Source organism: Macrobrachium nipponense, chromosome 2 (genome assembly GCF_015104395.2).
Source record: "Macrobrachium nipponense isolate FS-2020 chromosome 2, ASM1510439v2, whole genome shotgun sequence".
Taxonomy (NCBI): domain Eukaryota; kingdom Metazoa; phylum Arthropoda; class Malacostraca; order Decapoda; family Palaemonidae; genus Macrobrachium; species Macrobrachium nipponense.
Window position 1 is genome coordinate 85,822,294 of NC_087201.1, and position 27,319 is coordinate 85,849,612.

General features: G+C 33.9%; 1 protein-coding gene across 1 annotated transcript in view; it reads right to left on the minus strand.

Annotated features, from left to right (window-relative positions):
* LOC135220749 (phorbol ester/diacylglycerol-binding protein unc-13-like) overlaps window positions 1-27,319 on the minus strand; it is a 1,290,517-nt gene that overhangs the window by 839,674 nt on the left and 423,524 nt on the right. Inside the window, 1 exon segment of the mRNA XM_064258201.1 lies at window positions 24,721-24,750. Coding sequence (XP_064114271.1) covers window positions 24,721-24,750 — 30 coding nt within the window.

Below are 27,319 nucleotides of genomic sequence, written 5' to 3' on the forward strand. Positions count from 1 at the left end.
AAAAAGTACTATTAAAAAAGTAAACTAATTACAGGTCTTTTACACAGCGCACTCGAGAAAACAGCTAGATTCAGTCAAGGTATATATCCCTTGGATTCAGTATCAAAGGCAATAGCTCCTCGGAGATGGATATCTCCAAGCTATGGCTAAAATTATAATTAATATTATCAGGAATAAAAAAAATTAATTTTGGTGATCCCAGAAGCTGATGTCACTAAGACAGGGTAGCAAAGTCCAAAATGATAAAACGAAATGTCTGAGTGCCGCGAATCGCCAAGTGAAGTACTGCCATGGCATAAGGCATCACGAAGTTGTCCTTCACCACAATGGTTACGGACTGATTTGAGGCTAGCAAACAACTAATTTACATCACATTGTAGAGAACTAAGAATTACTACGAAAGCAGCAAAGTCGGTGTAATGTAAAGAACAGCTACTACATTGCATAAGACCATCATCATCCGTCAGTCGTCTTGACACTGAATGTCAAGGGACCCCAGATACTACCTTGCGGAACGCAGAACACGAAAGACTGCGATACTCTCAAAATTCCATCAACGTGTCCGCTGGTGATCACTTAAACATCTGCATGAGATCAAGCTAGCAGTCATCATCACCTAAGTTACTATGTTTATACATAAGAGCCATAAGATTAACCCACCCAAAAGCAGCGCTGAATTCAACACAAATTCAATATAAACACGTCTAGGCACTTAACCATCGTTACGGTTATCTTTGATGTAACTAGTAATATAAAAAAATATAATTAAACCTATGTAAAGGCCTAAAAAACAAATTTTCATAAACATAAGAGAACGGTACAACAATTGTTTGTTATGGGTAACTTTTACACCGTAAGGCATAATCGCTGTTAGGAAAAAAGTTTACGAAAGCAATGAAGCGTAACGACACGGGAGAAATGCCCAGAGGCAAATTCCTGGAAAATAATAGGAGAAAAACCTGTCTGAATCTTCAGTCTTAATGTCGAAGCCCCCATTATATTCATAGAACTATTCAGGTATGGACAATATAAGAGTTATGGGGACCTACTACACAACTTACCATTCAATCACTCCTCGAGTCTTTATGCACACTATGTAATGAATTCGATTTTACATGAAAATATCTGTCACATGAGTAAGTATGAATTTTATATAAGAACATAGAAGAAAAGCTGTGGAAACATATTCTGCCTACAATAGATAGCTATGTTTTCCCAAACTTGCAATTACACATGTGAAGGTATAACTGCCAATAAAAAAGGTCGTGAAGTTGTCATACCCATAATCCATAGAAACATCAATTTGTGGCAATCAGCTGTTAAAAAAAAAGGGTGTAATACTATCCTTATAACACACTAAAACATCTCGATAATATTACGCATTATATGGTAGATATCAAAATTACCCTAAAAGTAGAAAAACTGCTAATCACGGAGGGTATAAAAGAGCACATTACCTAATTTTGTATGGGTAAGGGGGACTGTTACAATAGAAGAAAACGTCAAACCACTGAAATAGAATGTCTGAAGGGGAAAAGAATGAAAACAACTAGAGTGAAATGGAAAAAAATTTTCGTCACACAAGCGAGGGGATTCACAAACAGAACGACCTTCTCCCTCAAAAGGAAAAAAAGTCATCACAAAATAGATAAAAAAATAAAAAAAGATCAAAGATTACTAAACAAATAAAAAACCATACACCAACACAACATAGAAAGCAATATAGGCATCAGATGAAAAACAACAATAAAAACAATAAACAATTATGGAGCTGTAGCATCACAATATTGATACCCGATATGAATCTAGCAAATGTCCTCAATATATATACACACATATATATATATACTATATATATATATATATATATATATATATATATATATATATATATATATTATATATATATATATACCACAAACACACACACACACACCATATATATATATATATATATATATATACATATATATACTATATATACAGTATTATACACACTAGCTGTACCTGGCCATGCAGTGCTGTGGCTCAGTCAGGCTGAATGGAAAAGAAAGAAAAGAGAAAGCTCCTTTCTCTTACTCTCTCTCTCTTTCTTTCCAACCATCACTGTCTCTCTCCCTCTTTCTTCTTCCTCTGTCTTCTCCCTAACACCCTGTCTACTCTCTCTCACTTCCTCTCCCTCTCATTCTCTCTCTTGTCAACCCCCTTCTCAAACTCCACCCTCTTTGATGTCATTAAGTTTACGCTATAGTATTCTTTTCCATATGATAAGTCATACGTATACAGAAATTATGTATGATAAATTCGTGAAGTAACTAAGTCTACAGGTATAACCAGCCCCGTTTCACGAGCAGAACCAGCTATGTTTCATGGAATCCCTTCTCACCCCCAACCCCTTCGGAAGTGGGGGTTAGGATGAAACCCCATTATAAAAACATGCGCATATTGGAATGCAATTTTGTGTCAAAATTTCAAAGCAATCGGTGAAGAACTTTCGGATATTTAAGATTTTGAACAAACGAACATTTACATTTACACAAACGCGCGCACACGCACACACACATACATACACACACACATATATATATGTATATATATGTGTGTGTGATACTACAGCCGCATGGTTGTCATGAATCTTTCATCATTTATGTGTCCTTTCTAATTCAAATTTCTCGTACAATATCCAACTTTTTTCACTGTACTGTTTACCTTTACTCCTTACTTATCTCTAGGTTGATGTTTAACTTCTTGTTCTTTCTTAAAATCGTTCTCTAAACTTACTCGCTCTCTTTACCTTTCATTAACCGGTTTCTTTGAGACCGGACTTTTCCGTTCTTAACAGAGGTCATTCAGCGCTGAAATGGATACTGACAGTTGCACTATGAAACAATTGTTAGTAGAGGGTGAAAAGTAAGATGGAAAAAAAGAGAGCATGAATGGGCGTACAGTAAAAGGAAAGAAAAGGGTTACAGGTAAGGGCCGATGGGACGCTGCAAAGAACCTTAAGCCAATACGGTATAAAATGGCTAGCCAATTACATGACATCTATCATAAGGTTGTTCCTGCTCGCCGTTGTATGCAAGGTAAACAGACCCCAGAAATAAGTTTGCGTTAAAGAAAAATTATGATAAAGGAATCAAGGAGGCGGCTTTCATTTCACGGTAATGAGAAAACGATGGGAGATGTTATCGGCGACACATATTTCACAGGCCACATAAGACCAATATCTTAGCTCACGTGTAATATAGCAGGAACCATTTAGCCGACGCTGTAGAGAGGAATATCAGTGAAGTAGAAATACAGAAATGGGATGGGGTAATAAACAGAATAGGTGCGCATGTTGTTTCCCTCTAACTATATATATATATATATACATATATATATATATATATATATATATATATATATATATATACATATATATAACATGTCTACAATATACTATATATATATACATACGTATATAATCTAGTTGTGAAGACCTCTCCTTTGTTAAACCAAGTACTCATACGTTCTCATTTTCCCTGTTAACAAAGATATTTCACGTACATGGTAACCGTCGTTAAAGACTGATTTGCTGAAAAGTAATTACCCTCGCATCTCGTGAGTAAAAGTCGTAATGCACATTATCATACGAATAATAATAAAAATACTGTGTCTACGACAATATCAACTATCGAAACAAATATTGAATGCTTGTATGTGTATAATCCCACTGATCAAATATTTATTTTCAATTGAAGATTTTCATACGCACGAGATTAGCCAGAAATAACGGCATGCATATTACTAGGTCTTGTCTAATCTTCTTCAACACTTCTAGCTCTGCAAATGCAAGGAACAAATACCCCCTATAACTACCTGTTTTTTACGTCATCAATTACTGTAACGAGACTACAGACGCCGAATCCATTTATGAGTAAAGTATTTTTTTTTAAGACATGAATTCTTATCCTAAACTTATGTTCGTTCGCGAGAAAGTCAAGTCCTCCATCATAGACTGTAGAAGATATAGATCTTTTAAAGTAATGGCAAATTTCTGGCTCATCGGTATCCATATTCGGAATGAGGTCACCTCTTTACGGAGAGGTAAAACTAAAAGAAACTTTTCCAGGAAGCCTCCAACGCGTAACCTGCCCAAATGAGAGAGAGAGAGAGAGAGAGAGAGAGAGAGAGAGAGAGAGAGAGAGAGAGAGAATCATGTCAAGGTCATAAATTATTTCGGTAACAAGTGTAGTTAATCTCTTTACTCAAGGCAGACTCTCCCATCTCTACATTCACGAGGGATTTGCACAGTTAACAACGCGTTAGTCTTAGAGCTCGAGGCTGGAGTGAAGTTGACAAAGTACTCTGGAAAAATGGGTCAGCCATGATTCTTATTTCTTGGAATAATATAATTTACTTACGAACGGATTCTCGATCAACATAATATCTCGAGATGTATTACGTGAACAGATAATCCCCCTCAAGATACTCCCAAAAGCACCGTGGGTTCGTAGTAATTATAATGACTTCATCCAAAACGTTACTACATAATAACATCCGTATTACTACCCTAATACTATTCTCCTTGCATTTTAATACACCTTTTTTCAACTTAATAATTAATTGATTTTCTTTTTAAATAAGTGAGACCTCTTTTTCTTTATATCTTCCTGATGAACGCCATATGCTTTGGAAGCTTGAATTTCAAGTCAATGGCCCCGTGGGCTTGTCCCACATGAATACGGTTCATCTTCTGAGTAATAATAATAATAATAATAATAATAATAATAATAATAATAATAATAATAATAATAATAACAATAATAATAATAATAATAACAACCTAACCTAGAAATAAACTGTTATAACTCCTCTAATATTCCACTGCTCTCAAGTCTTTGAAAGACAACCCAATCATCGCATTCTACCACGAATGTTGCCTGTATGGATTCCATACATCTGATCAACGATAGTCACCTAATCCTGTTATTTGTTTGTATGGTACGTTGCATGGAACCAGTGGTTATTCAGCAACGGGACCAACGGCTTTACGTGACTTCCAAACCACGTCGAGAGTGAACTTCTATCACCAGAAAGCCTAATCCCGTTAGGGCTTAAAAGACACGGGCCCTCCCATAGTTTAGGAGGTAGCCGATTGGTTAAATCAGTAATGAGTCACAATTCATGATGTCACACTAAGTGTGTTCACAGAGTATAATCTGATCTTCTGTTTGATAAAGCCGATACTTCAGAACATACAACTGAAATTATCTGAAGACACTGGCACCTCAGAGAGGATGATAAGGGAGTTAAACATTTGCACCACAGAATGCCGAAAGTGAAAACATTTTTCGAGATGATCATATTCGTTTTTATTATTTTGTAACTAATAAAACCTAAGTAGGAACAAGTGAATCAAAACAAAGAGCACATTCTGCTATAAACACCGTTTGCTTAAGTCATATCCGTATTATGTAACTGATAGCCTCTGCAATACTGACCACATGTCGAGTGGCGATTCAATACTTAGGAGACGGCCAAAATGAGTAATCAACCAGTTAATTTTGTTCTTGTAAATTGGTTATAGGAACAAAATTCTCTCTCTCTCTCTCTCATACACACAAAGTTTGTCCCAAAAAACTCGGTGACATTACAAACTTATAAGCGGACATTGGAGGTAGAGTTGGCTTACCATAAATAAAATGTTAAAGATAGACTTTTTTCTACAAGAAAGCTTTACTTTCTTGAGGTATATGGTTGGTGTCTTGTATTCCAGAGATTAAAGTAGTCGTTCTCCGAGAATTTTGCTTCTGCACGAAATGTATACAGAAACTTAACTATCGTTATTATATGGAATTAATTAGCCCCTTGCAAACTGCAATTTAGCGCAGATTCAGTTCCGTGATTCGTGTTTGTTTCTGTTTAGTTTATATTTACATTTACTCCAGCATTTTCATTTATTTGTCAATTTTCAACATCACTCTATTATGCTAATTCCTTATTACCATTTTGAGTTCAAGTTCGTTATTTATAAATAATCATAAAGGAAAACAGGAGAGACTGCATAGACTGTGAACAGAGTTACTTTATAACAGAGAACAGAACATAGAATTTAGGGCAAAGGCTAAGAGTAGTTAGCAAATGAACAGCGGTCTGAACTTTGCTTGACTTAGTTATATATAAGCTAGGAGCATTAATATCACGCCGCTTTACTTAAAACTTAGAAGCATCATCTTTCCCTTCTTAAACGTCTTCAGAAGTTGGCTTCATATCGCGTCAAGATGGGCGAAAAATTGCTGAATGGGGCAGGAAAATATCACTTCTGTGCGAGACAGAAAATCCGTTTACTTTCATGTTACTTACGCAATAAAGTTCGCGATTTTGAATACCCCTGATCAAGCATATAATCTTTATCTAAACGAAACTTACACCTCCGTAAATTATAATATATATTATATATATATATATATATATATATATATATATATATATATATATATATGTAAAGCCTACCATTTACAGGAGAATATACAATAGCATATAATCCAGAAAAAGGAATACTCTTCTCCCAAACTTCCTGTGTGAATAAATCTACCTTAAAACGTTATCATCCTTCAACTATAATAATCACTGAAGGTACCTTTGTTCATAGGCATTAGTCACCTTATGATTGTAAACCCTTACTCGTCTTGATCACTTGACCATAACAATTTCACGGGAAAATACTAATTTTCTACCAAGCCACCATTTTATGACCGCATTTTTCGAGCTGAATGAAGTCTAAAATTGTTCTTCATATCAATTCCCAGTCCCCTTGAAAGTCTTATTTACTTTGGCATAAAGTAAATATGAAAAGTCGCAAAGTCTGCGATTAAATGTAGTTAATTATTCTCTTTTTGACCATATAGTGAAGAGGGAGCGTTTTTCTCTTGAAAATAATACTTATTCCTTAATATAGCATTTTACCATACTACCCTTAGGAAACGTTTTCTATTACTAATACTACTTACATATTCCTTGATGGCTCTAACAACGAATTTAGAAAAGGAAAAACTAATATTTCAAGCTCGCCTAGACCAATTTCCTTTCCCCCCCTCTTTCCCTTTCCTCTGACCTTAATGTTTAAGTTACGAATGGACGTTAAATTTACCATCCTATTGACCGTTTCTTTAAAAGAAAAGAACTAACATATAAAATCAGAAAATGCGTTGGTGTTCAAGGTACACAATTAAAATATCAAAATAGCTGAGGTACAGATAGAATGTTCCCTAAAATGAAAAACAAAACTTTCGAAAAAGTAAATTAGTAGATAACAGTCTATTTTTCATTGTTAAAAATACTTAAGACCATATTCTTTACAGAGAATTTTTGATGTCTACGTTATAATGTTGATGACCGATAATAGTACATGAACATAATGGGCCTTCATTCGTGATGAGGGGATCATTCATAAAACCTCCCCCAACCCCCACCTATAAAGGAACGTTTTTTTTGCGTGTTACTGTGACCGAACATTCATGGTAATTAATGCAAAAGCACACACAAATATATACTGCAACTGAAAAACCAAGACTCCGATAACCTTATCATTACAAAACAAAAATATCGATGAATATAACTATCTATATTTGGAATAACAACCATCAAACACACACACGCACGCACACAACAAACACACACACACACACACACACACACACACACACACACACACATATATATTTAGATATTATATAATATATATAATATATATATATATATATATATAATACTTGCATAGACATAATATATATACACAACTATATGAGTATTTATGAATGTACGCCAATTTAAAAAGTATACGAAATACAAAAGGAATAGAAAATGCAAGTCATACGTAAAGAGATCCTATCAAAAGTTAAGATACGCGCCATTAAGGCACTGGTTCCTCTGTCAAACAGAACGGCTCCTGGGCTCTTAGATTTCGGTTTCATTTCACTCTTAATGGTCCTAGGAAATAATTTCCAAGTGACTTCCTTCCTTCATGACTTTACAACAGTAAAATCTCCCTTGTTCGTCTAAAAACCTTCACTGAAAGTTTTTCCGTTATTTGTTCTCTCTCGAAATGTCGTAAATATCATTTCAACCTGACGCTGTCAAGTCTGACCATCTTTCTGTTTTGCCACTTAATATCGACAGTTATCAATATTTTACCTTTGTTCATCTAATTACTCTATTATATTTTATTTCCTCTCGCTTTTAAATTTAGTTTCGACTGTGACCGAATTACTTTGTTTTCATTTATGTTTATAATGTATGCATGACAATTTCTTTGAAATCAAAAGAATTTGTTTAAATAAAATATATTTCCTTGTTATATATATATATATAGATATATATATATATATATATATATATATATATATAGTAGAAAGATTATATATATATATATACTATATATATATATATATATATATATACATATATATATATATATGTATATTATAAATAAATATATATATAAACTATATATATATATATATATATATATATATATATATATATATATATATATACACACACATATACATACATACATAATACATATAAAAATAGAATAATAGGATCAACCTTCCAATGGAGCCTGGCAACGATGAAGTGGATTAAGACATTAGCGGTGACCCGGGCATCACCTTAGGCCATATCTCACACAATTTATTTCGCCAATGTAACTTAATCTATCATTTGCCGCTTGATAACGGTGGAAGTCAGTCCACCAAAATATAGTCCTAGCTTTAAATCAGTGTTTTAATGGGCCTTGTACACTTTAGACATAACCTGTTTTAACAGAAGAATTTGCTTGCCACACACACACACAAACACACACACACACATACATACACACACACACACACACACACACACTTCCTGCGTCGTATTCAAGTGCTCTTCCTCCCCACCAACCTAAGGAGACCTATGTGCATAAATAATAGCACAAATAATACCAGACCGAACGACACTCCCGATCAAAGAATACCAGATGAGACAAGCAGCCCATCAGCCAATGACAACGCGAGCCGTCGTGACACAGCGCCCGGGAAGTCTTGCCCCAGCCTCGACGATCAGCTAGGCTGCAACAGCGCAACCTTCAACGACGAGAAGCGTCTTGAAGAAAACTTCTTTCAACCAATAGCTGGAGCGCATTGCGCCACCAGCCAATGAAAACGCAGCTCGCGGTTGACCCCCTGCTGACCTGCCGCTATATATTGAGTAGATCTTGACAACACCTACAGTCTACTCCGATCCACTGCCGTGATCATGCTCGGATGATACCGAGAGAAACGTTGGCCACTAGATCGAATTGTATTTTTATTTGTTCATGTACTGTGACAAATAAATAAATATTAAGCAATATCCCCGAAATTGACTCCTCCTGATGAGTAATATCGGCGCAATACTCGCCAGTTGTAGTAGCAGAGAGAAAGCTATTGTTAGAAAAATAGAGAAGACTATTTACAAGTTGAATGCAGCTGATGCAGCAATATCTTTCAATAAATAATAATAATAATAATCAATGAGGCCTTCTTCACCATCCTAGTGACTTTCGTGATTAAGAACCCTTTATCAATCATTATCATCATCATCGTCATCACTATGGCTTTCTTTACCATTTTACTGACTCATATGATTAAGAGATTTTCATAAATAATAATAATAATAATAATAATAACACCCAAGAGCAAATACGGACAGACTATACAAAACACTGGGGCAATATATGAAAACCAGTGAAGACGAGTGGCTCAAGAGTGCATGAGAAGAAGGACTGATAAAAGTAGACGAAGACCCACAAATATACAGAGACAGGAGAATGACAAACAGAACAGAAGAATGGCACAACAAACCAATGCACGGACAATACATGAGAGACTAAAGAACTAGCCAGCGATGACATGTGGCAATGGCTACAGAGGGGTGAGCTCAAGAAGGAAACTGAAGGAATGATAACAGCGGGACAAGACCAGGCCTTACGAACCAGATATGTTCAAAGAACGATAGATGGAAATAACATCTCTCCCATATGTAGGAAGTGAAATACGAAAAATGAAACCATAAACCACATAGCAAGCGAATGTCCGGCACTTGCACAGAACCAGTACAAAAAGAGGCATGATTCAGTAGCAAAAGCCCTCCACTGGAGCCTGTGCAAGAAACCTCAGCTACCCTATAGTAATAAGTGGTACGCGCACCAACCTGGAGTGATGGAAAACGATCAGGCAAAGATCCTCTGGGACTATGGTATCAGAACAGATAGGGTGATACGTGGAAATAGACCAGACATGACATTGATTGACAAAATCAAGAAGAAAGTATCACTCACTGATGTCGCAATACCATGGGTCACCAGAGTTGAAGAGAAAGAGAGGGAAAAAATGGATAAGTATCAATATCTGAAAATAGAAATAAGAAGGATATGGGATATGCCAGTGGAAATTATACCCATAATCATAGGAACACTAGGCACGATCCCAAGGTCCCCGAAAAGGAATCTGGAAAAACTAGAGGCTGAAGTAGCTCCAGGACTCATGCAGAAGAGTGTGATCCTAGAAACGGCGCACATAGTAAGAAAAGTGGACTCCTAAGGAGGCAGGATGCAACTCGGAACCCCACACTATAGATGCCACCCAGTCGAATTGGAGGACTGTGATAGACTAAGGAAAAAAATAATAAATAAATAAATAAATAAATAAATAAATAAATAAATAAGTAAATAAATAAAAATTTAATAACACAACCATGAAGCATACCAATCCAGATGCATTCTTTTTATTGTCATAATTTATTACTAGGCTGAAACAAAAGCCACTAATAAGGAAATACCTTAATCATCCAATGACGACGGCACCAGTAAAGTGCATGGTTTTACCATTTGAGAGATACAAAGCTCTCAATTTTTAAGAGAGAGAGAGAGAAACAAAATGGAATCTCCTAAACATAAACAAACAACAGATCATCTTTCACTTCAAGATCGAACTTGACGAATCGGAATTAACTGTTATTTATTTGTATTTTCCACTAACTCACGGAAATTTTTTTTAAAAATCAAGAAATCTTTCTCAATCTTCTTTCAATGCCTCTTAAAAAGTCATCCAACTGTAAATCAATTATATAAAAAACCAACACACAAAAATAATTACAAACACTTAAAACAAGTATAAACAATAAGTATGCCCGAATGTATACAACCGCAGTCGGAAAATGTCTAATACTATTTCACATTATACGTGTGAATACAGCAACCCATTCAAAACAAATTCCTCAGCAAACAAAATATATTAAACCAAGTTCTCTACAAATAAAGAAAAAAAATCGAAATGATTTCAATTACTATTTGTTTCAAATATCAAAATTTTAAATCGAATCCTGAATTAAAAAATCATATTCCAGAAGGACTATAAACTGCTTATTAGGAAATATGCTACTACCATAAATCTGTCACAAACAAGAATTGGGAACAAATTAAATCACTAACAAGAACTAAGGGAACAAAATAAGGGAACAAAATAACCCTGTCTTTAGGGTACTGTACTCAACCTTAATAAGTTAATATGAGCGACCACACTACAACATATGTTAATTAACTCATTATGAGGTAATGGCGAATTAATTACACAAGGAAACCACGATATATGTATATATCTTATAGATATATATCTATATAATATATATATCTATAATTATACTAGATAATCTAGTAGAGAGAATAGCGTAGGAGAGAGAGAGAGAGAGAGAGAGAGAGGAGAGAGAAGAGCAGAGAGAGAGAGAGAGAGAGAGAGCATTTTATTCAAAACTAGTTATGAATATTGTTGTACCGGTCTCGTAAAGTTTAATCAACAAGTCCTCATATATTTTAAGAACTATTCAAAATCCCTTTTGTTTAAAATCTGAAAATATTAAATTTTTAATTTTATATTATAACTTGGCCAAACAATAATAATTTTTATTTCGCACCAACACAGAAACAGATTATAATAACGATGATGACAACCGATGCAAATCGTCAATATGGCAAATATAGACAAGAGCACGTATTAAAAAGTCAACAATTTCCCAATGTTGACACAAATCAAAGAAAACAGTTTAGCACGCAATTATATTGATTAATACAGGAAATCTGGTTTAAATATGAGTTTCTGCATCTATGCCCTCACATGAAGAAGAAGAAGACGAAGAAGAAGAAGAAGAAGAAGAAGGAGATAGTGAGAAAGAGAGAAAGACCAAGTTTCTCACATGCTGTTCGTTTAACGGACGAGAATCAAATGTCCAAAATGTATGACAGCATCATTTACTGCCATAATACCGGACCAAGATGTTCCTTTCACCCTAATGATAATCCAAGTGAAAGAGGAACAACCTCCCTCTATCTTCAGACCAACCTGGCCATAAATCACGCGGTTGGGAAGTTAGATTTATTTCATATGGCCCGAGGCAACAAAATTAGGTTACACGGTTACGGAGGAGTCTATCTGTGAGGAGTTTTATGATTATTTCGACAAGAGATGCGGTCAATAACAATATTTACCATAAGCGTGCACGTGCACTTATGGTGTACGTTGGAGCACTTCTTTCGTAACTTCAAAGTAGCTTTTCAGACTGTGAAACAAAATGTTTGCTTTCTGGATTCAGCACCTCGTGTCAGACTCCAGAACTAAAATTGGTGTCAAATAATAGACTGAATTTTCATAAAAAGATAATCTATTACTTACAGCCTCCCTAACCCCTACGGGGAAAGGAAAACACTTTCATTTTCTCAAAGTATCATTAAGGAATAAAAGTGCTGACGATGCAATATTAAATTCAAGACATCTCTGATAAAAGAGCATATATCATAGATGGCAAGCATATTAAATTACTAATGATGAAACGTCATGCCAAATATTTAGTTCGATTCTATTCTGATAAACTAAAAAATGAATAAATAAAAATAAAAAATAAAACATTCCGTTTATGAAAAGGTGCTTTAAAACGAAAGAAATGCAAAAGTGAAAGAATATTGGCAAATGCATATCCATCATTGCTGAATAGCGTTATTAAAAAGCAACAAAAATTGTGAGATGCAGTATATGTGCATCGATAAAATAGACATGCACAGTAAAATGTAAAAACACAGTTGTTTCTTAATACATTCTACAGCAATTGAGTAATTTTCGAAAGATAAAGCCCCGTCAACATTAAATACTTTCTCTTACCGAGTAAAAACTTTCAATATTCTCTTACAGAAGAACATCTAGTATTGAAAGTGTAAAAACGCTAGTAAATTGTCACCTTCTACTGCGAAAATGGCTTACCTTATAACCAAGAGAAATACAGGCAAAAAAAAAGCAAATCAACCCTACCTCAATTGTCAATGCCCTCTGTTCGTGATTATCATCGAGTGTCAATTAATTTTCATTATAGTTCAGGCTTCTGATATGACACAATTCTGTGCCATGAAACATGATTGAGTCCCAACAAACCGGAAAAAAACAACTATGAATGCAGTGAATATTGCCCATAAAATTTGATTAAAGAAAAACAACCAATAGTACTCCTGTCCCTCATGCTAAAGAACCTCACCATATTCATATTTGTTATATAAGTAATCTCCAAAACTACTTTTACAATTCAAGCTATGGGACTGTGTAATGTAATTACGTAACCAGGCGACAACAAGCGTGTTTCTGATCACAGCCCTGTAGTAGGCAAAACAACATGGCCTTGAGACATTTGTGAGTTGTTGTCAATCTTGTATTTCTAGAAAGTCATTTTGGAATGGATCTGAGATATAAAACTGAAGACAAAGCCCAAAGCGCTGGGACTTATGATGAAAGCATTCAGCACAGAAAGGGAAATCGTGATTGAAAAGGATTCAATGGTGCAACAGGAGGAAAACCTCCCAGCTACATTATGAAACAACTGTTAGGAGATGGTGGAAAGTTTACATGGAAGAAAGATAATATGAACAGAGGCAAAGTAAAACAATTGAAAGGGGAAGTGACTAGGCTGCAAAAAATCTTAAGTAATGCCTACAGTGCACCGCAAGAGGTCTACTGACGGCACTACCCCCGTACGGGGTGAATGACTTGGGAGCCTTTCTTTACAAACGTAACTGAAATTTTTCGTTTACTTTTCCTGATTCCTCTTTGAACGGGATACGGGCGGGCTGTTTGAAGGAAGAGCGTAAAATCTGTCCTAAATCCTTGGTACGTTCCTCGGAAGGATCCGCGTGTGGCATAATCCACCTGGAGAGTACCGAAAACACTACAGGGAATAACACCTCATCCATCCAAGGCTCCTCCCAAGAGACAGACTTTCGATGACACACAAACACACCCATGAACTCCAAAACCATTTCACAATTTACAGTATTCTGAGCAAAGCGTTCTTGGACACCTACCGTCAAGAAGAGATGTTTACATAATCATTTTTGCAAGTTATTTCACTCCACAAAATAGTTATGCGTATATTTACATTTCTCCACAATGTAAATAAGATTTGTAATCTCTTTAAAAGGTGCTAATATTGAACTGATTTAAAGAAAAATAATTTTTTTTTACTTTTTTTACGCAGCGTCATGTATTTGTCACAGTAGATATTCTAGTTTTATATATATATATATATATATATATATATATATATGGATATATATATATATATATATATATACATATATATATACATATATATACATCTATAAATATATATATCATATATATATACACATACATATATATCATATACATACATATATATACATAATAAAATATATATACACATATATATACGTGTGTATATTTATATATATATATTATATAATATATATATATATAATATATATATATATTATATATATATATCTCTATATACACGTATCTATCTATCTCTATATATCTATCTCTATATATATATATATGATATATATATTTACATCAAACATATATTATTATATAATATATATATATATATATATATATTATATATATATAGTCTATATCTATATATATATGAATCCGTGTGAACGAGTGAAAACAGTTCAAAAGTCAAAAGGGCATACTTTTTTATGTTTTTTAAACAAACACACAAGTCACTGTACAAATATATAGCCTAGTATATTTTCGTGCATGCTGATGATCACACTCCACAAGGGAAGCTTATGAAAAATAAATCGCTTGTTGCATTAGAAAATATTCTTTATAGCAAACTACACAGCGGGCTGGTCGAACAGGGTTACAAGGTTAGTTGGTAGCTTCGAAGTGTGGTCTTGAAAATATACCATAAAAAAGTGATGGAAGAATCTTTCGGTAAAATCAACTGTATGTTCAGCGATCCTCGGTATGGATAAAAAAACTAAGAAAATAGCAGAGGAACAAAGTTCTGAATATTTACAGACCTCACGCTTCTAGTTTTCATTAAAGCGGCTCCGGCAAAAGGTTGGTTATTGGCTATTTTCATAAGCGTCTCGCACAGGTGGATTTCAATTCTGCTTTGAAGCCGCAAAGGTGATTTCTTTTTACTGAACACAAAGTTAAACAACGCCCTTTAGTTTATGATGAACATGAAAACTTCAAAATACAAGGAATAACAAGACGGAGGCAGGCAGTGTATATTAAGCATATTTATTTAAATGCAGGAACTAGGTTCTTTTTTTACTATAAATAACATGTTTAACCTATATTTAACTGAGAATATGAGTTCATGAACAGGCGCTTCGGTTTTTCTGTTTACCTACATATAACGAGAGGGCCTAAGGTCTCATTTGTTATAAGAGCTGCCTTATGTTTCCATCTACCTTTTTACTGGTTCTAACTTTACTGGATTTGTTTAATAAACTCGTCTTTCCATCGTCTATATGTCCCTCAATTATAATATGAATCTAAATATAACACGCAAGAGTGTCTTGCTTACTAGGTTCAAAACATCAGCAAAGCTGACACTTCGTGAAAACATGAGATGAAATGTTTTTCGCACTCTGGTGAGATAAGGGAACACTTATGAAAGCCTTCCGATATTGATCAATGGAATCTATAGATGACGGCAAACTGTATCTACAAAAATAAATGAACTAATTTTATAACACCAAAATAATAAATGTAATCCTAATTACACATCTGCGATATTACGAAAAGAGGCTGCCGATTTAAGGCACCACAAACTCCCATTTGGAGAGTACTTATGACCCAATTATACAATAAGATGAACAGCTTCATAGCCCACTTGACTTTCATATTCTACTAAATTGTATCATTCATCCGATAAAGTTAAGCCATAATTTTTGTATGACTGTAAAAGTTCTCAAAGCTACATCATTAATGTCGGAATTAATATCGTAACCTAATTAAAGCGAAACTACATAGATGTTAGCCATTGTGCTCTCTCTCTCTCTCTCTCTCGCTCTCTCTCTCTCTCTCTCACACACACACACATATATATATATATATATATATATATATATATTATATATATTTATATATGTATATATACACACACACACACACACACATGTATGAATTATTGTCACATGCACCGTAAAATTTTAACTTCACAAACCATACGCTACAAGTGTCGCTTAATATGCAAATCACACAACCCCAGAATAAACACCGAAGGAAATTTTGTAGCGACAAGCGTTCCATAGCATCACTGAAAGTTCGTCGTTTCCAACCATTTGGTGGTTCGAGTACACCTGGTGACGGATCGCTTTTCACTTACAAATCCCCCCTTTGGTGTTTAGTCCGAGGTTAAGTGACTCTGATATTAAACGAATATATATATATATATATATATAATATATATATATATATATATATATATATATATATATATATATATATATATATATATATATATATATATATAAATCATCATCAGCCGTTGCTAGTCCACTGCAGGACAAAGGCCTCAGACATGTCCTTCCACTCCCGTCTGTTTATGGTCTATCTATGCCATTCTATATCCTTTAATTTTCTTAGCTCGTCAATCCATCCTCCCCTCTTCCTTCCCCTGCTTCGTTTGCAATCTCGTTTGCTCTCGTATCCATGTTGCTCTTTTTCTGTCTCTTAGTGTTATTTCCATCATTATTCTTTCCATAGCTCTTTGAGTCGTAATTAGTTTATGTTCAAAGGCTTTACTACGGCTCCAAGTTTCTGATGCATAAGTTAATACTGGTAGGAGAATCTGATAAAATACTTTTCTTTTTAGAGAAAGAGGCAGTTTCCTTTTCATAATCTCATTTTTTTTACCAAAAGCTCTCCATCCCATGCTTATCTTTCTTTTAATTTCGGTCTCATATCCTGGGAAACACTTACTGTCTGTCCTAAACGTATATTCATTAACAATCTCTAGACGTTCGTCCATAACCCTTATTTGTTGTTTCTCGGCATTTTCATTGAACATTATCTTAGTTTTACTCATATTCATTTTCAGTCCTACATTTCAGCTTTCTCTATTCAAATCTTATTATCATCTTGTGTAATTCATCTCCTGATTCACTGAGTAGAACTATGTCATCTGCAAATCTTAAGTTGTTAAGGTATTCCCCATTAACACTAATTCCAACATTTTCCCAATCTAAATTCTTAAAAACTTCTTGGGACGCTGTGAATAATTTAGGCAAGGTGGGGCCTCCCTGTCTAACTCCTTTCTCAATCGGAAATTTCTCACTGTCTTTATGTAGTTTTAGGATTACTGTACTACCCGTATAGATATCTTCAAGTGTTCTAACAAGTGTTCTAACATAAGATTCATCTATTCCTTGCTTTTGAAGGGCTTTCATTACGGTTGAAGTTTTGACAGAATCAAAAGCTTTCTCCTAGGCTGCAAATGCCATACATAGTGGTTTGTCATACTCTGTTGATTTTTCCTTTAGCTGGTTAATTACAAGGATATGGTCAGTTGTTGAATACCCGCTTCTAAAACCTGCCTGCTCTCTTGGCTGTTTAAAGTCTAGCAGTCTTCCTATTCGGCCTAATATGATCTTTTACATATTACTGGAGTATACTTATTGGGCGGCAATTTTTCAGGTCTTTTGCATCTCCCTTTTTATGAATTAATATATTGATAAATATTTTCCAATCTGTAGGTATAGAGCATTCTTGCAAACATTTAGTGTAAAGTTCAGCGGGTTTCACTATTATGAAAGTTTACTATAATGAAATCTTTATCTATTATTAAATCAATTGTTAAGCCATCTCCTCCTGCTGGTTTGTTTCTTTTCATGTCTTTAAATGCTTTCTTTTCTTCTCCTACTGATACTTTAGGTACCGGCTCAGGTGTTTCATTATTTCTATTGACAAAGTTATTTCCTATAACACTATTCTACAGCATTGTATAGAAATGCTCAGAGTATTTTATCACTCCATCGCATTTGTTGATAACATCTCCATTTTCATCCTTTAAAACAAATATCTGTTGGCTCCCCGTTCCTTCCAAGTCTTCTTTTCATGAAATTGATGCTTCTTCCCTTCTTTAGTGTCTCCTCCATTTTGGTTCGATTGTGTTTACGAATGTCCTGGGTTTTTAGTTTGTTTATTGTTTTGGATAGTTCTGCTAGTTCTATTATCTCTCTTGGATTTTACCCTCATTTCCAAACGTTTATTTATTACGTTTTTGGTGTTTTCTGATAGTTTTCCTTGATCTTGTTGAGGAACCTTTTCACCTATCTCTTGTGCTGATTCCAATTAAAATTTTGTCAAGTTACTATACATTTCTTATTTACTTGCTTAAATTTCATCATGTAACTGAGCTGAGAGTACCCATTTTCTATTGCTAAACTACACTCATCAGATTTTTCTCTTATTACAGGAGTGTTTATTTTCTTCCTTAAAATGATTTTTCTCTTTCTTTCCTTAGATCTAGACAAATTTTGCTTAGCACCATTCTATGGTCGTTGACTTTAACTTGTTTAACCCAGTTACATCTTTAACTAAATTAACTTTTTCACTGAGAATAAAATCTATTTCGTTTTTCGTTTCTCCCTTTGGGCTTCTCCATGTTCATTTTCTGTTCTTTTTTTATATATAAAAAAAGGTGTTCGTCATTTTATGACTGTATTTCAGCATATTCTACAAGCATGTCTCCTCTGTCATTTTTTGTCTCCACTCCGAATTTACCTACAGCTGATTCTCCTCTCTTCTTTTGATCTACTTTAGCACCGAAATTAGCCAAAGCAAATGTAAATTGAGTCTTATGTTTTTTCAAAGATATCTGCAGGTCTTCATCAAAAATTTCTATTTCTTCCTCTGAATGAGATGTTGTTGGTGCATAAGTTTGAATGATCTTCAGCTTATACTACTTATTTAGTTTGATAATCAATACTGCAACTCTATCACTAATGCTGTAAAATGCTTCTATGTTACCTGCAAGATTTTTATTAATAAGATAACCCACTCCATTTTCTTTGTTCCTTCCATGTCCTCTGAAGCAAAATATATGACCTCTTTTGACTCTATATAAGATTCCCCAGTTCTACTAATTTCACTCAAACCTATTACATCCCAATTTCTTTCTTTCAGCTCTTCTAGTAACACAGCCAGATCTTCTTCCCTAGACAATGTAATATATATATATATATATATATATATATATAATTTGATGCTGGGCACTAATGCATTTAATTTCGAAAGGAATTAATTGAAATTCCCCAATCTATTATCCCAAAATGTTAGAATATCATCTACATATCTCATCCACAGCATGTTCTTGGGTTTTATTGCATTTACTACTGTACTTCCAAAGTATTCCATGTACAGATTGGCTAAACTAGAACTTAAAAGGGCTACCCATACTACACCCGAATTTTTGCTTAAAGAATGATTCCCCGAATGATAATTCAATTAACTTTATTATTTTGTCAAGCGCCAATGGTTAATTATCTAAATAAGGGGCTAATTTTTCCCTCAAAAACTGAACAACGTCCTGTACTGGTACTTTTGTGAATAGGGAATCTGTGTCAAGGCTTAAAAGTTTCATGTTGTAGGTGGTATATGTGCTTCTCTGAATTTGTGACAAAAATCTTCTGAGTGTTTAATGTGACTGGGAGAAAAAGTGTCTAAAAAAGGGGAAAGGAGGCCAGCTAACCATTTAGAAATTTTGTAATTGAAAGCTCTGGCACACGAAACGATGAGTCTGAATGAAAGATTGTCTTTGTGAGTTTTGGGAAGGTATCCTGACCATATAACTAAGAAAGCAATTCACAAAGCAAACGTAATTTTCTACCGACCCCCTCAAGATAAGCCCAGAGAGACACCCAACAATAAAATAAAAATGCCACACCTGGACAGGATTAAGACGGTGACTCAGACTCTAGGAAAATCTAACCCGTTTGCATTTACTTACCCAAACACCTTAACCAAATCCCTGATTAACGCCCAACAAAAGACAAACCCCAAGAACACAGGCGTTTATGAAAGCCCATGCCTGGACAGTGACCAACCTTACATCAGTTTTACAGGAAGATCACATCCCTAAAGATTAACACAACATAAACGGTCAGTTAGGTATGGACAATAGAACTCAGCTATATAAATGAACATAACCACAGAATAAACTGGAATCTGTCACATATAATTTATAGCAGCAACTGTCGGTACAAGTCAGATGAAAGAATCGGCCTTGATTAAACAAAACAGGCAATGAACATTTCAAAGGGCTCATGGGATTCAGATGTCATTGATAAAATTTTCATTCAACCAACGCTTAAGAGGATTAAAGAAGGATTATCAGTGGGAGTGACCTAAACTGGCTTGCCTGTGGATGGATCTCTTGGTATAAATACCACCTTTTCTGTAACTTTTCTCATTCATCTACCTGAATTTTAGGAATAATATATGCTTTCATTCAAATGAATTGGAAAATTCTGAATACTAAAATTAGGTACCAATACACAATCGAAAATGACGCTTTTTTTTTTTTCTACTAAAAGTCAGATATATTTTCTTATGTGTGTCTTCGTCATAATGTGTGTAAGTTCAGAATTAAAGAATATGTGAAACGTGAAAAGTCTAAATATATAGTAATTCTTTTCAATGAATTTATACGTAAATGTACCATAATAGGATACATCAAGAAACGTGTTTCTCTTGGAAATGCCTTAAGAGTCCAGGCCCCAGACCTTGCTATCTGTCGCTTATTAAATATACAGTCACCTATTAGTCATCTATGTATGTATGAATGTATGTATGTATGCATATATTCGTGTACCCCCAAGGTTAGTAAATGAGATCCGACGGTACCAATTCACTGATTTTATTATAAAAGAAGCTTTTATATACCTACAAATGGATTTGTCACTAACGCTAACGTTCACTGCAAAAGTAAGGGAAGCTGACTAACCCCCTCATGAAAGCAAGAGGTCAGCATCACTAAAATGCTGACATTCACATACCTAAACCGTCTCTCCTCAATCAACTCCTTCGCAATGAGATATATAAAATGATAGAGTGTACGTTAGAAACTCAACAGCAGTATAATATGGATTTACAATGAATACGAAATTTTGGGATCCTAAGAGGTTACGAATCCTAGACTCACAGATTGGTATCTTTTCAACATACCATAAACAAAAACCCAATTAACTAACTATGAACACGACACTCATAAGAGTGGGGAGGGGCAAGTTTATATATATATATATATATATATATATACATACACATATATATATATATATTATATATATATATATATATATATACATATACATACATACATATATATACATGCCTCGTTCAATCAATATTCAAAGGGCGTATGTGTCAATGGTATACAAACCAGATTCTGCTAACCATAGCCATCCATTGCTGAACTTAGCAAAACAATCAGAAGACAAAAGGTATAACGTACTTGAATATATTATAGTAATAATCGTTTTAAAAGTGCGAATGCACCAGATGCAAATGGTAAAAAAAAGGAAAAAAAAGGTAACACTTGTGAACTGACCACCAATTCAGAATAAATGAACTAAAAACGAAGTAAAATCTTGCAGACAGCATCACATGTCCTACTTGTGACGAATCCTGCCGATGACTTATCAAACTTTACGTTTAATCCCTGTGACAGATGATGTATACTAGTCAACCATTATATTTTGGCAGTTACTAACTTACGCAGTAACCTATTACCAAACAGAATCAAAACAGTTTCTTATTTTCGGTAAGGTCTACTGATGAAGATGACATATTAACCTCAGTTTAACTGCAATGCCGAAATGACACAAGTTCTAGGGAATGTCTTATCATGTCACGACATCAATATTGGGTATGACAAAGATTCAGCTATTCCACAACCTATCTAACTCTTCACGACAATCCTTGCTGGAAAGGGAGGGGGTTCAAGATGGTTTAATTTTAGATTGCAGTTAAATAGTGCCATCAAATATACGAAATTAAGCGAGTAACACAAAAGAAAGCAATGAATAGACAATCCTTATTTTGAATAAAATAAACTTGATAGTAACAACGTGTCACACGCACGAAATATGACGTACGCGCGTTGCAAAGATAACCTGAATTTGACCAAAATATTTGCACATTCCTCGGTTAATATATCATCTCATGGGGCCAAGAAAGGTATACCATTACCAAGGGAAATTCAAATGCTATGAAGTCAGTTAAACCTTACTGGCATTACTGATAACCATGCACTGTAGGATTTGAAATAATAACGGTCAAGATCCAATGTACTTGTTTTACAAAGGTTCTGGCCCGGAATGCACAACCAGCTTTGTTTGGCGGTGTTAGTAATTTAAGAAAAAAAGTAGTAGTGGTTATAATGTTAATGCTAGCAGTCATATGCATGGCACTCATTCCATTCCTCAGTTACTTACTCGTGATCTGAGCTGCAGAGAATGAAAGAAAAGTAAAACGCTGAAATAAGAACGCAATAGAACATCATGGCAAATTCCTACTAAATCAAGTCCAATTATTTCAATAACAAAACCAAAGCGATTATTTAGGTTATGAATATCGTTTCACGTGCACAAAAATTATGTATTCATATAAGTGAACAACAGACAATTAAAATAACATGGAGGATATAAAAGCTTTGAATACTAACCACCAGAATTTTTTTTTTCTTTTATAACAGTAATTTGCCATAATTGTTAATGTTTTCATCTTGAAATTACCGACCTTTTCCAATAATGAAAAAATTCGTAACAGCTAATTCCTCTCTTAGATCATGATTTGCATTAAAATATTCCTAACAATTTAGAAAAGGAATATAACCCTAGGGTGTCATAGAGATTTTGAATAATGGGCTTATCTACAAAATACATTTGTTTATATAACACTAGCTACTGTATAATGTTTTCGTTATCAAGAGGACCCACTGTAAAGCCATACCAAAACATACAATTATAAATCTGTCCATCTGTCTATAAGTGCGAATACTTTTCACACATATATACATACATACACACACAAACATATACATACATACATGCATGCATACACACATATGTACATATATGCATACATACACATACGCACACACACAAATATATACTGTATGTATGTATGTATGAGTGTATATATATAAATAAATATATATATATATATATAATATATATATATGTATATGTATGTATGTATGATATATATATATATATAATATATAATAAATATATATATATGTATGTATGTATGTAGTATGTATGTATGTATATATATATAATATATACATATATATATATATATATATATATATATATATATATATATATAAGTATGAAAATAAACAAAAACTTTCTCACAGTAATCACCTGCTTCAGTAAGCTATTTCAAAATTCTTACACCAGCCAATCATAAACTCGTGCATGATTGTATTTGCAACCAAATCAATAACCACAAAATTATCGGCCATTATTTTTCATACCTACAATCATCGTTCTTAATTAACTTCCATTCCTCTTCAGTAAACTTCATTACTCCAATATCACAAGGCATATAATTGTCAACAGCGAAGCGATTATTTACTGAATTTGTGATTACAGAGAATTTCCAGAGGAAAGGGAACTTTCCCCTAAAATCGACCGTATTTTGAACTGATATGCAGTCACCTAGAAAGTCAGCCGATCAACAAACGTAAATAATCTCAATGTGGAATATAAACATATCATTTACACACTAAGATTCATTCTTATACAACACGATTCTCGACTCTTAGATACAACTGATCTGATGTTGAGTTTTTTTTCCCTTCATCGAACACAAATAAGTCCTTCCCAGGTGTCTTACCACCAGGCCCAGTCTACCATTCCCCCCACCCCTTTCCCACTTTTTTTTTTCTTCCATGAAAAGCCAATTAATGAAAATGGATTACTTATCACCGTCCACACTGTATACAGTACGTGCACAGATTAAAATGACACTTTCTGATACTCAAGAATATTAATGGTTAAAAATGCATTAATATCAAGTAAGTTCCTAATTTCTTTTTCACCAAGGTCTATATATGTGTCGATATGCATACATGTATATCAACACACGCACACACATACTTCCAAAATACTCACTATTTACCTCTAGTTACCACAAAACAAAGTAGAAATTTACACGAAATACTTACAAGCATCTCCCCCTTCATCAAGTATAATTTACTCTTGCCTTTTTAAAATACCAAGTTTATAAACTAAAATCACTAAGAGAGGAATCAACAGCCTATAACAAATGCGTTAGATCACTTAACATTAAAAACAGTTAATTTTTAGGGAGGACTTACCTGAGGTTCTACTCAAATTGGCCCTTTTCACTGTAAAAGAAGAAAAAATATATGTTAGTGACAAGCTCTTTCTGATTTACAAACATTTCATAAATTGTTTATGGAAGGATGAAAATTTTTTATTGCTACAATTCGGTAGGGAAAAACTGAGAGAATATTAATCTAAAATCATATTCCATCTGTCGTTTTGTGTATATATTAAAAGGGTACATCAAAACAACTTTATAAATTGTCCTACATACCCACAGTATATTATAAATCTAAAAATATAAACACAACACATAATAAATATGTAAAAACAGTATATCATAAGCAAAAGTATAAGCGATCGAAAATTTTTTATTATAACTTGTTAAAAAAAATTAATAACTTACACTAACAAAAAGTGGCCAGGTCGTCAACCTTGTCGCTAGTAAGATCAATAGTGCATTAATTCCTGAATTAGAAATTCATTTACAGATTTATACTCGATAACCATGCAACCACGAATTGTTGCCATCATGATTTTTCTTATCACGATCTATGTAGTTATGCATGTATAATATATATATACACACACATAGACCCATACCCATACATACTACATACATACATATATATATATATATATATATATATATATATATATATACACACACACACTCACACACACACACACACATATATATATATATATATATATATATATAATATATATATATATATATATATGTGTGTGTGTGTGTGTGTGTGTGTGTGTGTGTGTGTGTGTGTGTGTGTGTGTGTGTGTATCACATATGACGGATTTTATGATGCATGATTAATTTTTGTACCTTTCATAATTTCTTTGCATCTCAAGTCACCCAAGATCACTCTTGCATTGTTCGTAGTGTCACATTGACCTCTAAGTAAGACGACACAAGCTTAGGATGTAAGACAAAGCTAACATACCCCTCTGCTGTGCAGTAAAAATTCAAGGCCGCAGGAGCAAGTTCATAAATAATAAGTCCTTTTGCATTTTCGCTAAAAAACGGGAATAATCTACAGGTCCCAAATTCACAAGACACGATACCCAGTACCAAAAGTAACAAAGCACATTTTAGCTTTTCTCAAGGAATAGAAAATCGTTTGGAGGGATAATAGAAATTATTCCTATTTTTACTTAGTTGCAAGTAAATTGTCCTGGAACTGGTTCTCTAACCATTGTAATTCATTTTACTGGGACAGATAACCACAGCTAAAACTTATTTTACTGTCATGGGTGCACTAACACTAACGCTACAAAGCAAAATTAGTTAAATTTGCATCAATATGCAGGGAGAGTAAATATAAGTAAAACCTTTGATTTGCAAAACAATCAAATCTTTGAAACTGAACACTTAATATAAATTCAAAGTCCGCTAATTACTTTATCTATGACAACCGGCATCTAAATTAAGGAATATACCTGTCACCATCGGTCATGCTGTTAAATATTTAAAACATGAAAGGTCAACGAAAATTAACCGAAACAAAATCATAGCAAAGTATAAGTAAGGAAGATTCGTTAACATGGAAAGAACAACAAAAATAAATAACATACAATTTGTAACCAACCCAGTCAGTAGCTTGAGAACTTGTTTCTCCCATTATAGTGGTCTCATGTTGATGAAGGTAGTAAAATTCAAGAGATGAGTAAGAACAACACGAGAATTCAAGCATCCGATGTAGAGCTACACGAACAATGGAGTGGAGGAGTATTAAAATGATCGACAACCACCATCATTTTGTATTATCATCATTATTACTATTATTCAGATAAACCCTACTCATATGGAACTACAACAAAAGTGTCACTGACTTGAAAGCCAAGCTTACAAAGAATAGTGTTCATTTGAAAGAATTAACCGAAGGTATAATAAAATACAGAAAGAAGAGATCAATTACTAATAAAGAAGAAAGTAAATTGATTAACAAATTAATAACGAAATAGACAAAAAATGTAAGTACATTATAATATACCAGGAGAATTGTTTTCAGGTAGCAAAGTATTGCTTCTTCGCTTGAACTTTTGAGGTTCCGATAACACATCCTCTGTATAAGATTGGAATCGTTAAGGAAAAGATTGAAAAAAAAAGGAGCGCCTGTGATAAGTATGGAAATGGGAGTCAAGGGACCCATTTTTCTAGGGGGGCACTTTTTCTATCTCTTTCCAATGCGGGGGCGTTACTCCGTTTCCTTTTCCTTCAGTTTACTTTTTTTTATTATTATTATGGAATGATGTAATAGGTGGGCTTTACATTTCTCCATATTTTTTTCTACATGGGAAACAAAGAAGCGAAGATGGGCCTCTGTTGTCGGCATAGCAAGGAACTCGCTGTACAGTTTCTTCTTATCAGTTGCCTGGGGACTCTCACTTCTACTAAAAAATTGAAGTTCAACTTAGCTCTTAAAAAGGACTCATCGATTTAGCTGCTACTAATGGTAAGCAGACTGGGAATTTTTAATTATAATAAATTTTCATGAAACTCAAGTCATTTTCTGGAAAACTATATAACAACATAGCTTCATAGCAATTATTTCACTTTACTTCAAGAGAATTACCAAGCTATATTTACCCCAATCGCCTCTGAAGTGTTAC